This window comes from Cetorhinus maximus, chromosome 7 (assembly GCF_964194155.1).
Source record: "Cetorhinus maximus chromosome 7, sCetMax3.hap1.1, whole genome shotgun sequence".
Classification (NCBI taxonomy): domain Eukaryota; kingdom Metazoa; phylum Chordata; class Chondrichthyes; order Lamniformes; family Cetorhinidae; genus Cetorhinus; species Cetorhinus maximus.
In genome coordinates, this window is record NC_135885.1 from 53,481,372 (window position 1) to 53,493,892 (window position 12,521).

The 12,521-nt window shown below is 36.4% G+C and overlaps 1 protein-coding gene across 1 annotated transcript in view; it reads right to left on the reverse strand.

The window, feature by feature from the left end:
• Nucleotides 1–767: 767 nt before the first annotated feature.
• Nucleotides 768–12,521, reverse strand: part of elmod1 (ELMO/CED-12 domain containing 1) — a 73,203-nt gene continuing 61,449 nt past the window's right edge. The window contains exons 9-11 of the mRNA XM_078545519.1: nucleotides 9,492–9,542; nucleotides 6,796–6,929; nucleotides 768–5,781 (exon numbers count right to left, since the gene is read on the reverse strand). Of these exons, the coding sequence (XP_078401645.1) occupies nucleotides 5,609–5,781; nucleotides 6,796–6,929; nucleotides 9,492–9,542 (358 nt within the window). The 3' untranslated portion in view covers nucleotides 768–5,608. The remainder of the gene's footprint in view (nucleotides 5,782–6,795; nucleotides 6,930–9,491; nucleotides 9,543–12,521) is intronic.

Genomic DNA, 12,521 nt, shown 5'->3' on the forward strand with positions numbered 1-12,521 from the left:
CAGTGCAGCAAAAGGAAGAATCCTGTTTAGAAGTCACCTTAGGCAGTAAAAAGGGATAATATGTTTTAGAGGTTTGACCACAATTTAGACGAAAAGCCAGAAATGTTCAACCTCCATTTGTCTTTGAGAAACCAGGAGAGTTCTTCAGGCCTGCAATGTTTTCAATCACCACCTGAAGGACTGTAAAGCAGTGACCTGTTTCTGTTTTATCCTTCTAATAATTGAAGTGCATGTTATATCTCTAAAAAAAAACATCTAGTGTGTTTGCATCTGTATGTTTGTGGAGAGACTGTTCGTTCCATTTGCGTTTTGGGTTTTGTGATAAGTAAACATTTATCCTTTCTTTTGGTTTTAAATTTACAAGAAAGCCTGTTTTGTGTCTGTTCTTAAAAATCATAGCACTTGAGGGTTTAAAACACTCCTCTGAAATACATCTTGTTACATTCAGTAGAGAAGTGGGTAAGGGGGAAAATTATCCCACATCTCTCATCTGTTCATAACAACTAAAAATAAAAAAACATGAAAGATGTAAAAGACCTAAATGTGCAGTTATCATGCTATTAACATCAGACTGTTCTGTAGGGCTCTGTAACACGAAGCTTGTACAAGATGGTGAAAGAACACAGCAAAACTTTCTGGATATGCATTCCATCATATTTTCCTATTTGGCTGAAACAGCCACTACTCCAGTCTCAATTTCTAACAATAAAAAAAACTGAAAAATGTATTGTAGAAGTCTAATTTTTGGACATAACATGAAGACTTAGTAATTGTGGTAGCATTTATTCAGATTTATGCCAAGAAAATGAAAATATATTAAGCATACAATAATTTTCACCATTTAATACTCATTGTCAAATTAAAATAATTCTAATATATTGTAGCATTGCTATGCAGTACATATTTCTCAAACTAATTGTTAATTAAACCAGTCTAAATGTTATAATCAGTCATAATTTCCTAATATCAGTTCTTTTAAATTGGTATTGTAACATTTATGTCTTTTGACATACAATTGTGTTTCCTCTACCATTAGTACTTAGCTGAGAATTCCTAAACATAGGCCAATCTGTCGATTTTTCAGTACATTACCTATTCCAAATCTATACTCAAACTTCAGAATATCCTCCAAATTGCTATGTATTTATTGGATTAAACATTTATATTAATTTCACATTACTGAAGTAGCTGTAAATATGGTCTAATATTTTTCAGAGGTAGTTCAATTGCAACATGGAATCCCATTGGATTTCCAACTGACACTTGGACTTTCACTTATCCATTGTGCGTTTCAATAGATTTCTTTTTATTGTAGAATGGAAGGGGAAGGGAAAGGGAAGAAACCAGTCATTTGCATTTATATAGTATCTTCCATGTTCCACAAAAAAAACTTAATGATTATTACATAGACAAACATGGTAGCATCTTGCACACAAGATTCCACAAACAGCAATGTGATGAATGATAATTAAATCTGTTTTGTGGTATTGAATGAGAGAGAAATGTCGATAAAAATTCCTATTTTTCTTTAAATAGTGTCACAGAATCTTTAATCATAGAATCCACCCAACAGGTCCATGAACCACTGGAACAGAGTGTGTTATGGATCCTCTGAAAGACACCATATTTAACAAAGAAACATTTCTTCATTACTGCATTGGAATATCAGCCAGAATTATTTTAGAAAAGCATTTGGACCAAATCTTTTCACTCAAAGTTATCAACTGGACCACTGGCTCTGAATAAGAGTATAAAGCCATTTTCTTTCTTCCAGTTGAAGTAACACAGCAGTGCAAAATTCTAGTTGCAGGTTTTTAAAAGGGGTAACATGAAGAGGAAAATAATCTAAGTGTAAATACTATAATGAGATCTTTATGTAATATTATTCATATTTAAAATGAATTCTGGGCTTCAAAATCTTGTAAAAGGTATATGATAATATGAACTGAAGATTATAGATACTTGACTGCTAGGGCAATAAGTAGAGAAATGCCTGTTCTGAAAAATTGAGATGAAGCAGTATTCAAAAACAATAAATCTACATTTTTCATTAAGAAAATTCAAATTTGAACGTTATGCAAGCTCCTAAGCATGTAATATAAATTATTGCACAACATTACAAAGTCCAAATTCACACACCACTTATCAGTAAGTTAGTTTAAACTGTACTCGCTTTTCTGACAATTGGGGATGATTTTAACTGAACTCACCCAATGCGAAATGTGTGGGTTCATATCACACCCAGCTTGATTTTAATCGATTGAACTCAATGGAAAGTAAAATCGGGTGCTGTGTAAACCACTGCCATCTCCTGAAGCAAATATCCATTTAACATTGATAATTAAAGATTTTGGAAGGGGTACTGGGTGAAAAGTAAACTTGTATAATTAACAAAATAGTGCGTTAAAGAATAATATACCTAACCTACTTTAAGCATACAAATTTTGATATTGATCTAACATAATCTGCTATGTTTCCATCATTAAATGCTGCAGCGCTCAACTTGAAACAAAGACTGCCCAGAGGAAGATAGAACTGATGAACCAAATTTAAACTGTGATTTTAATACTTCAAAGGTTACACTACTTGTTCCAACTTATATCCAATAACTATTCAATTAATTATGCAAACACTTCAATTCAAATTGTCAATATTTTAACATTTTTTTCTGTAATGATTTCTGTTTCATTAAACAGTTAATTCATTAATTTAATTAAACTTTAGTTTAATTTAGTTAATGAAATGCGATCGGAAATGGTTTTTCTCAGAATTCAAGAGAATGAGTTTTTTTGAATGAAAGACAAAGCATTATGCTTTATGTGCATGATAGAGATCCAAGGTCTTTTGAAGTGCAATCAACTCCACCTTTTACATTTACTGAAAATCAAATCCTCAATATTTAAAAATATTTCCATTCTTAATTTACTGGCTTAAAAGTAAGAAAGGTTAATGTTAATAGGATAGCAGGGACAGAAGTACACAGATTTCAAGCAATTGTCCTATTGGTTTTCATGGAGGTAAATTTAATTTAAACTGTTCTCTCTCTTCTGGCAATTGGGGATGATTTTAACTTAACATGCCCAATGGAAAATATGTGGGCTCATATCGATCACTTGTTTTACACCCAGCTTGATTTTTCTACATTGAACTCAATGGAGTGTAAAATTGGGTATGTGCAAACCAGGTGCCCTACCCAGACTCATTTGCTTGCCAGCAAGTCAGCCAAGTTCAAATTATACTGTTAGCTTTAAAGCTCTCTTTCCTTCTTGCAGTTTCCCAATTTTCCCCTTCAGGTTGAACGCCTTCCATTTTTCCCCTGTTTTTTTTGCATAAGTACCATTAGAGTCGGATAAATCTGCAAATAATTGAATAAGCTTTAATACCAAATTCACGGACATGGAAGCTTAAACAAGGATGTGTTTGCCTCTAGATCTTAATATCAGTGAGAAATAATATTTTACTGATTTCATTTCCACCTGTTTTCCAGTCTGAGGTGTTTAGTTATAAAAATGAATTAATGCATGCACCATGAAGAATAAACTAGTTAGAACAATCACTGCAATGTTTAAAGCACAATTTTACATGAAATTTATGCAAGGAGTTTCATTCAGATACCTCCTCAGTCATTTCTTAACCATGCTCAGATAATCTCAATTCTAAAGTGACACCAATATGGGCAACTTTACCTGTCTTAACACATCATATTATCTTTGCTGTAACAGTACTGTTTTACTTTCTTGTATCATAGATATACTAGATTTTCTCAGTACTAAAGCAGCATGTGCATATTTAGTAAAAACAGCAAAATTATTTGAAGTGTACATTTCTAACAAATTAAACATCTAAGTAAGAGAAACATTATGGTGCAAATTTCTTAGCCTTTTAATACAATAGCAATTTTAGAGATCCCTCTCTTTAGATGCTTTACTAATAGCAGAGGAGAAACAGGTTTAAATTTAGATAATTAAAAACTGCAGACATGCAAAAGTTGTGAAATACATTGACTGCAGATTAATGAAATTTGATGAGATAATTGGTTAAAAACAAAATGAATGCTTTGTCCCTTATTAATATGACATTAATACTCTAACCATACTAATACAATATTAATACACTGGCCCTGACTAATATACTGTAGGCAACAAACAAAAATCACAATTCCAAAAACACATTCTTTTAAACAAAATCTGGAGGGTCCTATCATTACATTGAGATCTGACTGGATTTTAATACATTTATATGCTCCAGTAAAATCTTACACTTCAACTTTAATGGGTGGGGGGGGGGGGGAAGCAAAGAATAATATGGTCACTAGTATTCCGTTCAGAATCTGATATTCAGTATTATGACGATTGAAGGTATGTGGACAAAATTAAGTGTCTACAGGCTGCTTAAAAACAAAGCTGCAGGCAATTTCATGGCAATTAATTAATAAAGGGTTTGTTTGGTGGGGAAGAAAAGCCATGCATCACTTTTAATATAGTTTTCACAAGTGAGATGAAGATGCATTTGAATATGATGTACTGTATAATTTTATATCATGTTTTTAGAAATAAACGTTTCCATGTAGCTGATGCCCCTTTAAGGAACTTCCCAATGTTTTAACTACATGTCCTCCAACTATTGCTTTTTAAACAATGACGTATATCTATGTTTGTGTGTGTATGTTACAATAAGGAATAACAATGCTAACAAATGTACCTTTTATCCATTCTGCAAGTAGATATCAGATTTGTACTTTAAATATGGCACTAGTGTGATAAATCACAAAGTTTCCTGTTTATCAGCCCCAGAAAGTACTTCAAGTGTCAAACGTGTGCACTCAACTGCACACTTGTATGCCAAATATTTTTTATTCTAAATATTAATACATCTGATTAATAATGTTAATCAATGCAAAACTATAGAATACATATGTCAAGAAGAGATAATTCTCTGGACATATGACAGACAGACAATTTGTCATGGAACTTTCAAAACAAATCTGACAAAATAGAAGATATTTTCTCTACTTAATCTACAGTTAAACCCAAAGTACAATCATATAGTACATTTAGTCATCCATATTTAATGGGCTGTTAAAATTACCAAATATATAGTTTAATCCCATAAAATAGCATGTGTGTGTGTATGGTTATGAAAATGTACTATTCTTTTGATCAAAATACATTCTTCTATTGTAATTAATGCCTGTAATTTTGTTAAGATCATGATAAAACTTTTAAACCCAAGGACATTACAGAGCTACAGAATACAGCATTACAAAGCACAACAAAAGTACAGCTTATCAGTGCTGATGTATGGAAACAATAAAAAAATAGAGAAGACTCTTCCATTAATTAGAATGTAACACTCCATACTGCCGCAATATGAGCAACTGTTTATGGAGAATACCTCCAGTGTTCATGTGAATGTACAGCATGTATAGTTCTTTTTACTGCTCCAAATAGAGAACTATTATATTTAAAACAAAGCATGCATACAGTCAACATGGTCATCAAATATGCTGGTTGTGATCAAGGCTGTGATTTAACTTCAGTTTCTTAAAATCAGTTCACACACAAGTACAGAGGTGAGGCAGTGATGTGACTTATGGCAAAATGAAGATTTATAGATTCATTAGATTTTCTGAGGCTGCAAAACGGGGGCACAGAGTCATGTCTGGGTTCCGAAGTTGCTTTATAATCTGCTTGTGAAACTTTTCTCGAACACGATTAAATTCCATTATGTCAAGAGGATCCTCTTCAATCCAGAATTTGTGGAATTGGTGCATCAAGTAGCCTGTATGGAACACAGGAAAAACATTTTAAAATTTCTGCACTTTGCAGGAAAATGCATGAAGATCAATAAACAATTTTAATTATAATACAATTTAATTTGTTCAATTACTTAGATCCCAAAAATGAAAGAATTTTCCATCCTCCTGGTGCATTTGGCAAGTGATAGCTAAAGCTACATTTGAATTTCTACAAACAGTCACAGGCTCCCAGGCTTTGCATATCCAGACCTGAGCTCCAAATGACTGCAAAATGTCACTCACATCATTACAAAATTTTTATACCTAAACTTTCAGATAACATTAATGCACATTAAGACATCTATGTCAGAAAGAACCATGGGCAGAATTTTCCCATTGGCATGCAGGGGCGGGACCCACACGTCGACGTGTAAAATGATGCGCAGTGACATCAGGCGTGCGTCCCGAAGTCATTGTGTGTCATTCAGATTTTCAGTTCAGCAGGCGCACAGCGCCAAATTATCAAAGGCCTATTAAGGCCATTTAACAATCAATTAAATTATTGACCTGAGCTGCCCATCCAACCTTAAGGTTGGCAGGCAGGCAGAGCCCAGACGGCCTTTGCATTTTTCATGGAACCTCATCCACGGGCGGGATGAGGTTTCATGAACGTTTTTAAAAGTGTTGGAAAAATTTTTATTAACATTAATGGACATGTCCCAGCTCATGTGACAGTTTCACATGAGGGGACATGTCCCTAAAATTTTTTTCTCCCTTTATTCAACGAATCAAATATGAAACTAATCTCCCTGAGGTACCTCTGTGCGTCAGGGAGATTTCTGCACTCTTTCGCACACATGCGCAAAAGAGCGTACTCCCCGACTCAGCCTCCTCCCCCCACCCACACAGGGAGCGCGTCACGCTGGGTGGGCCAAAATGGCGGCACCCAGCTGATCGGGGGCACGCCCGCCCACCCGACGGGGAGAAAATTCTCCCCTACATTTCAATAAGAATGGTTCAACAAAATAAATTTGAGTCTATGTCTAGGAACTACTCACAGAAGATTTTGTGGAAATGAAAAAGTGATGGTGCTTCAGGGGCAACATTATACAAATGGGTTTTCAATGCCCCACTTACTAGTAGAGTATATGAAAGGTCAGTGATATTAATTCCCACTATAGCAAAGGAAAACCTGTAATTGAGAGAACAATAAATTACGAAAACATCTAAGAATTGAATATTCTTATGCATATTTCAAAATGTAACCAAATCAGGTTAGTGTAGCACTGAAATGTGTAATGATCTCCATAGAAGCCGATAATGTTTAAAGAGAAATTCAAACACCCAGTGATTAACTGATATAACTGCACCAAAAAAAAAGAAACCTCACTTCATATGAAAAGATTTAACAAAATAAGCACTACTAACTTAACACCATAGTTTGTTAAGACTTAGAAAATAAATTTAGTTCCCACTTTTCTTTCTAACTCAAAGTATAAGGAAAATCTTAGGTTATGAGATCTCGAAGGTTCATTCACTTCTCTTTTTGGAACCAAACCAAATATTCCACAGCTGTCCGGAATTCACTTTGATTTGTCCACACTGGTCCAGCAGTTCTCCAAGGTGCGTTAGTTTTTGGCTAAGTGGCCCTCCAACTTTTCTTCAAAACCTCATGACTGTGGACTTCAGCTCAAGCTTAGGCTTCACTGCATTTGTGCTTAATTTAAAAATCAGGAACACCCCTGATTTCCAATGAGCTCTATGCTCCCTGTCCTGCCTTTGGACAGACTGCTTACGGCTCCTTGCAGATTTCTCTCTCCTCTGCCTGTTCCCAAACTGAACTGCTCGATTCCTGTGGGGAAAAAAAAGAAAAAACACAACACAAAAGGGTACCTCCCCTGTATAGCCTATCTGCATAGCAACAAAGCGTACTTGGGATGCCTCTAAACAGTAATGTAAATTAATTACTTTTTACCTTCAAAACAACCCTTTGATTCTGTGACCCACATGAATAATTTCTCTCTCTAATGGAGTTACCAGTCCTCTTTTCAGACTTGCTGCTTGCACCAAGAAACCCCATTGTTTACAAAGGTTTGTTTAGATTTTTTGATCTGGGAATTACATGAATAATTCGAATCCCTTACTGAAATAATTGTGGACCTCCTGCCCCTACCAAAAGCTTTGAGTTGGGTCATCCATTATTTAAGTTTTCTAACTTCCAACTCTGACTTTATTAAATAAACACAGGTTACCCTTTGAACTCTAATTACCTCTGGTCTGTTTATCAGTTTCTTAACTTCAGAGTAGACTGACGAGATTGGTCGGATTAGATTTGTGCTGTTTTTTTGGTGCTCTGGGCACACCTGCGCAGCTTTCCATTTTACTGGATAAATGCCAGTGTTGGAACATCTTGGCTAGAGACATAGCTACTTTTAGATCACAAGTCTTCAGTGCCATAGCTGGGATGTTGCCAAAGCCTTTGCTGTATCCAGTGCACTCAAAGCATTTCTTGATGTGAGGTAGAATATTCAATGGAAGGTAGTTTCCTTCACACTATTGTTGCCAGTAGGAGACATGTTTTTTGCTGAACGTATTGCATAAATGAATTCCCAAGCAGATTGTTCTTGGACTTAAAAAAAATCATTAAAAATGAAAAAAGCCTAAAAATTGAAAATGTAAATCCTAATGAAAGGAACAGTTTTGAAGCTATGCTACAGTGCTCCAATACAGAATCAGCAGGTTGAAATGAGAAGAATGAAGAATGCTTAACAGCTAACTCTGTATAACCAATATAATAGCAAGAAGCTCAAAAGGCCTGTGTTGTGTTCTCTATTGCCCAAAAGTACTTGTTTGTGTTCCTTTAGTTTGGGTGCTTACATAACTTCAATGCCATTTGGTTCATACATTTTGATAAATGGGATCACTTTCACTGCCAGTGAGTTGTTCCTAATAAGCAAATTCTCTACTGTGCCACAAAGCATGATGTCTATTTCAGAATGACATTCACAGCTTATAAAAATGAAGGTCACTTGAAGCCAGACAATAATATGCAATAGTTGGTAAATAACACATAAATTTTATGTCTTAATAAGATAGGCATAGTCTTTTTGATCATGAAGCAACTTGCTAATATTTGTGCAAGTAATAATCCGAGGCTAATGCCTACACAGGCTGATTTCTCCTATGTTTTTGTTAAATGGGAAATTTATACGTTTTCATCATTTTTCTCACTGGGTGACCAACCATGCCCAAATGTGCATTCTAAACTGTGTACCCATTACAGAATGGTACTGACAATGCCTGGTTGCAAATTGTCTGATTCGCAAGCAAATCTACCAACAGCACTAATTAACTAGAAAAGATGCATTTTTCCATTTGATTCTTTTTCTCTCAGAAGAAAAGCCTTACTGCAGTTTAGTTCAGCCCTGGATAACATCTATGCTCAAGAACTATGGAATCTTCTCTTTGTTAAAATCCGGACTTACAAGTTCATTATGCAGCATGTTGGTTGTATATTAACTCAACACACTAGCAGGCTGCTTCATTCTTGATATTAAATTCATCTTGAACTTCTATGTAAAGTTTAAATTTGCCAGTCATAAAGTACAATTGTTTGAAGTATTTAACATTCGCCTCAACAAATGTTTTCAAATAATTTTTAAACAGAAGAATGTTTTGTAATTATGCATGCAACAATTTATCATTTAGTATGTTAACCTTCTTTCCCATAAGTATACATCAGCGAAATACTCACCCAATCGCCTGATCAAACTTTTTCTTCTCCCATTCTTTTGTATTTATTTTGCTATTTAAAAAATAAAATAAAATAAATTAATTTTCACAAACCAAAGTCCTTAAGATCATTTAATGTCAATTTGTACTATATTTATTACCCCAAATCAGAGAGTTCATGGGTAGAATTATCACCCCATCAGGGGGAGTTGTGTGGGGGCGGGCACGGGCCCGATCGGCACCCCCCATCGGGTCCACGCCACCATTTTACATGTGTGGGCCAATTAAGGCCCGCCCAGCGTGACACACATCCGGAAGTGCTTCAAAACCGTTCCCTTCATTAGGATTTACATTTTCAATTTTTAGGCTTTTTTCATTTTTAGAGATTTTCTGATAAATTGAGCTGCCCATCCAACACTTAAGGTTGGCGGGCATGCAAAGAGCCCAGGTGGCCTTTGCATTTTCCATGGAACCTCATCCACAGGTGGGATGAGGTTTCATGAATATTTTTAAAGTGTTTTAAAAGTTTTAATAAAATTAATGGACATGTCCCAGCTCATGTGACAGTTTCACATGAGGTTTTTGTTTACCTTTAATCAATGTTTCATAAGTGAAAGTAATCTCCCTGAGGCACCTCTGTGCATGTGCGAAAGAGCGCACTCCTGACTCAGAGAACCTCCCCCCACCACCCGCAGGATTACTTCCTCCTTGACCAAGCTCATCCAATTCCCTGGAATCAGACTCCCCATAACTGCCATCAGACCCAACCACTCCCCTACCCTCAAACCTGGTTAGGAATTGGAACACCACCATACCCACTACAGGCCCCCACCACCACTGGACCATTGGCCCTGATCAAGGATTCAACCACCCCAAGTCAGAGATCAGATCCTTCCCTCCCCACTCCCACTAGCAGCTCCAGGTTCCTTATGGTCTGCAACCTCCTCCGGAGTGCTCCCCGCCTAACCACAAGTCAAGCCTGTCAATCAGGCTGACCTGCAGTTGGAGACCCTGCCAACAGAAGTATGCATATATACAATTAAAACTTCACATCTAAAACTCTACAGCATTTGGGACAACCTGAACTTTCAGGTTTCCCACCCAAAACTCCATCCATGCGCCAGAAAACCCACCATGTCAATATCAGGGCCACAATTACAGAGGAAAACAGTTGACAGAAAAACTTACATGCGATAACTATTGGCTAATGACAATGTACCGCACTGTTTTCATATCTCACAAAATTACCTCTTTTGTGTAATTATAATAGTAATAGTTTTAAAATTGTGATCTGCCTGTGATATCCACATCAATGTTCAACACAATGTCCACTGCAATTCATAACATCACAAGTGATAGAACACACTAAAGTACTGCTGGAGTTGAATGATTTAAGACTGTACAACTTACCAACTTCCTATTGCTAGTCCAGCTAGTACCACTGTTTTAGGAGCCTGGCTTACAGGATTATCTGGAACTGAGTAGGAAATTCTTAATGACACACCTAGCCTTCTTGGTATCATTAATGATACAGATTGACTAGCAAATCATCGATAATACTTGGAGGGTGAGACTGGGTAATTAATAATGGGAAACAAGGAAACAACAGGGACTTTAATTTTGTATTGTCTTCACAGTAGAAGACACAAAGAGCATCCCATCTGAAGGAGAGTCATATGGACTCGAAACATTAACTCTGTCTTTCTCTCCACAGATGCTGTTGGACCTGCTGAGTTTTTTCAGCATTTTCTGTTTTTTTTTTCAGATTTCCAGCAGCCGTAGTATTTTGCTTTTATCTTCTTGGACACAAGGTGTTCAGGAAAGATAGGAAAGGAAAGAAAGGGGGAGAAGGAGGTAGCATTCAGGAGAACATTGCCGGAGAGAAAGGATGTCCCAGAGGGGTCAAGGACAGAATCTATTTGGCTAGAGCTAAGGGACAAAAAAAGGGTGATCATATTGCTTGGTGTAGCCTATAGGCCACCACATAGTGGGAAGGATGTAGAGGAACAAATTTGCAAGGAAATTACAGAGAGGTGCAAGAATGATAGAGTAGTTATAATGGGGGACTTTAATTACCCACATATATACTGGGATAGTAGTAGTGCAAAGGGTGCAGAGGAGCAAAGGTTCCTGAATGTGTTCAGGAAAATTTTATATAGCAGTATGTTTCCAGTCCAATGAGAAAGGAGGCACTGGTTCTTGGGAATGAGGTGGGCCAAGTGGATCAAGTGTCAGTAGGAGAACATTTAGGGGACAGTGATCATTGTAATATAAGGTTTAGGCTGGCTATGGATAAGGACAAAAACAATCCAGAGTAAAAAATAATTAACTGGGGGAAAGCTCCCAGTTACTTCAATGGGGTAAGAATGGATCTGGGCCGAATAAACTGAAGTTAAGGGTTGGCAGGAAAAATGTGAACTGAACAATGGGCTACCTTCAAAGAAGAGATAGTTCAGGCAAAGTCAAGGTATATTCCATTGAAAGGGAAAAGGTAGGGCAAACAAATCCAGAACTCCCTGGATGACACAAGCTAGGTATTAAGATAAGGAAGAAAAAATATGCTTATGACAGACGTCAGGTAGAAAATACAATTAAGGACCAAGCTGAATGTAGAAGGCTCAGAGGAGAGATGGAAAAGCAAATAAGAGAAGCAAAGAAAAAGTATGAAAAGAGACAGGCAGCCAACATAAAAGGGAATCCCGAAGTATTCTATAGGCATATAAATAGTAAAATGGTGGTAAAAGGAGGAGTAGGGTCAATGAGGGACCAAAAAAGGGATTTACGCAGATAGGCAGAGGGCATAGCTGTGGTATTGAATGAATACTTTGCATCTGTCTTTATCAAGGAAGGAGATGCTACCCAGATCATGACAAATGAGGTAGTATTTCAGACACTAGAAGGGTTTAAAATTGATAAGGAGATGGTTTTGGATTGGCTGACAGTATTTAAAGTTGATAAGATACCAGGACCAGATGAGATACATCCAAGGATACTGAGGGAAATAAGAGTGAAAATTGCGAAGTCTTAATTCGACTCAGGTGGTGCCAAGGGA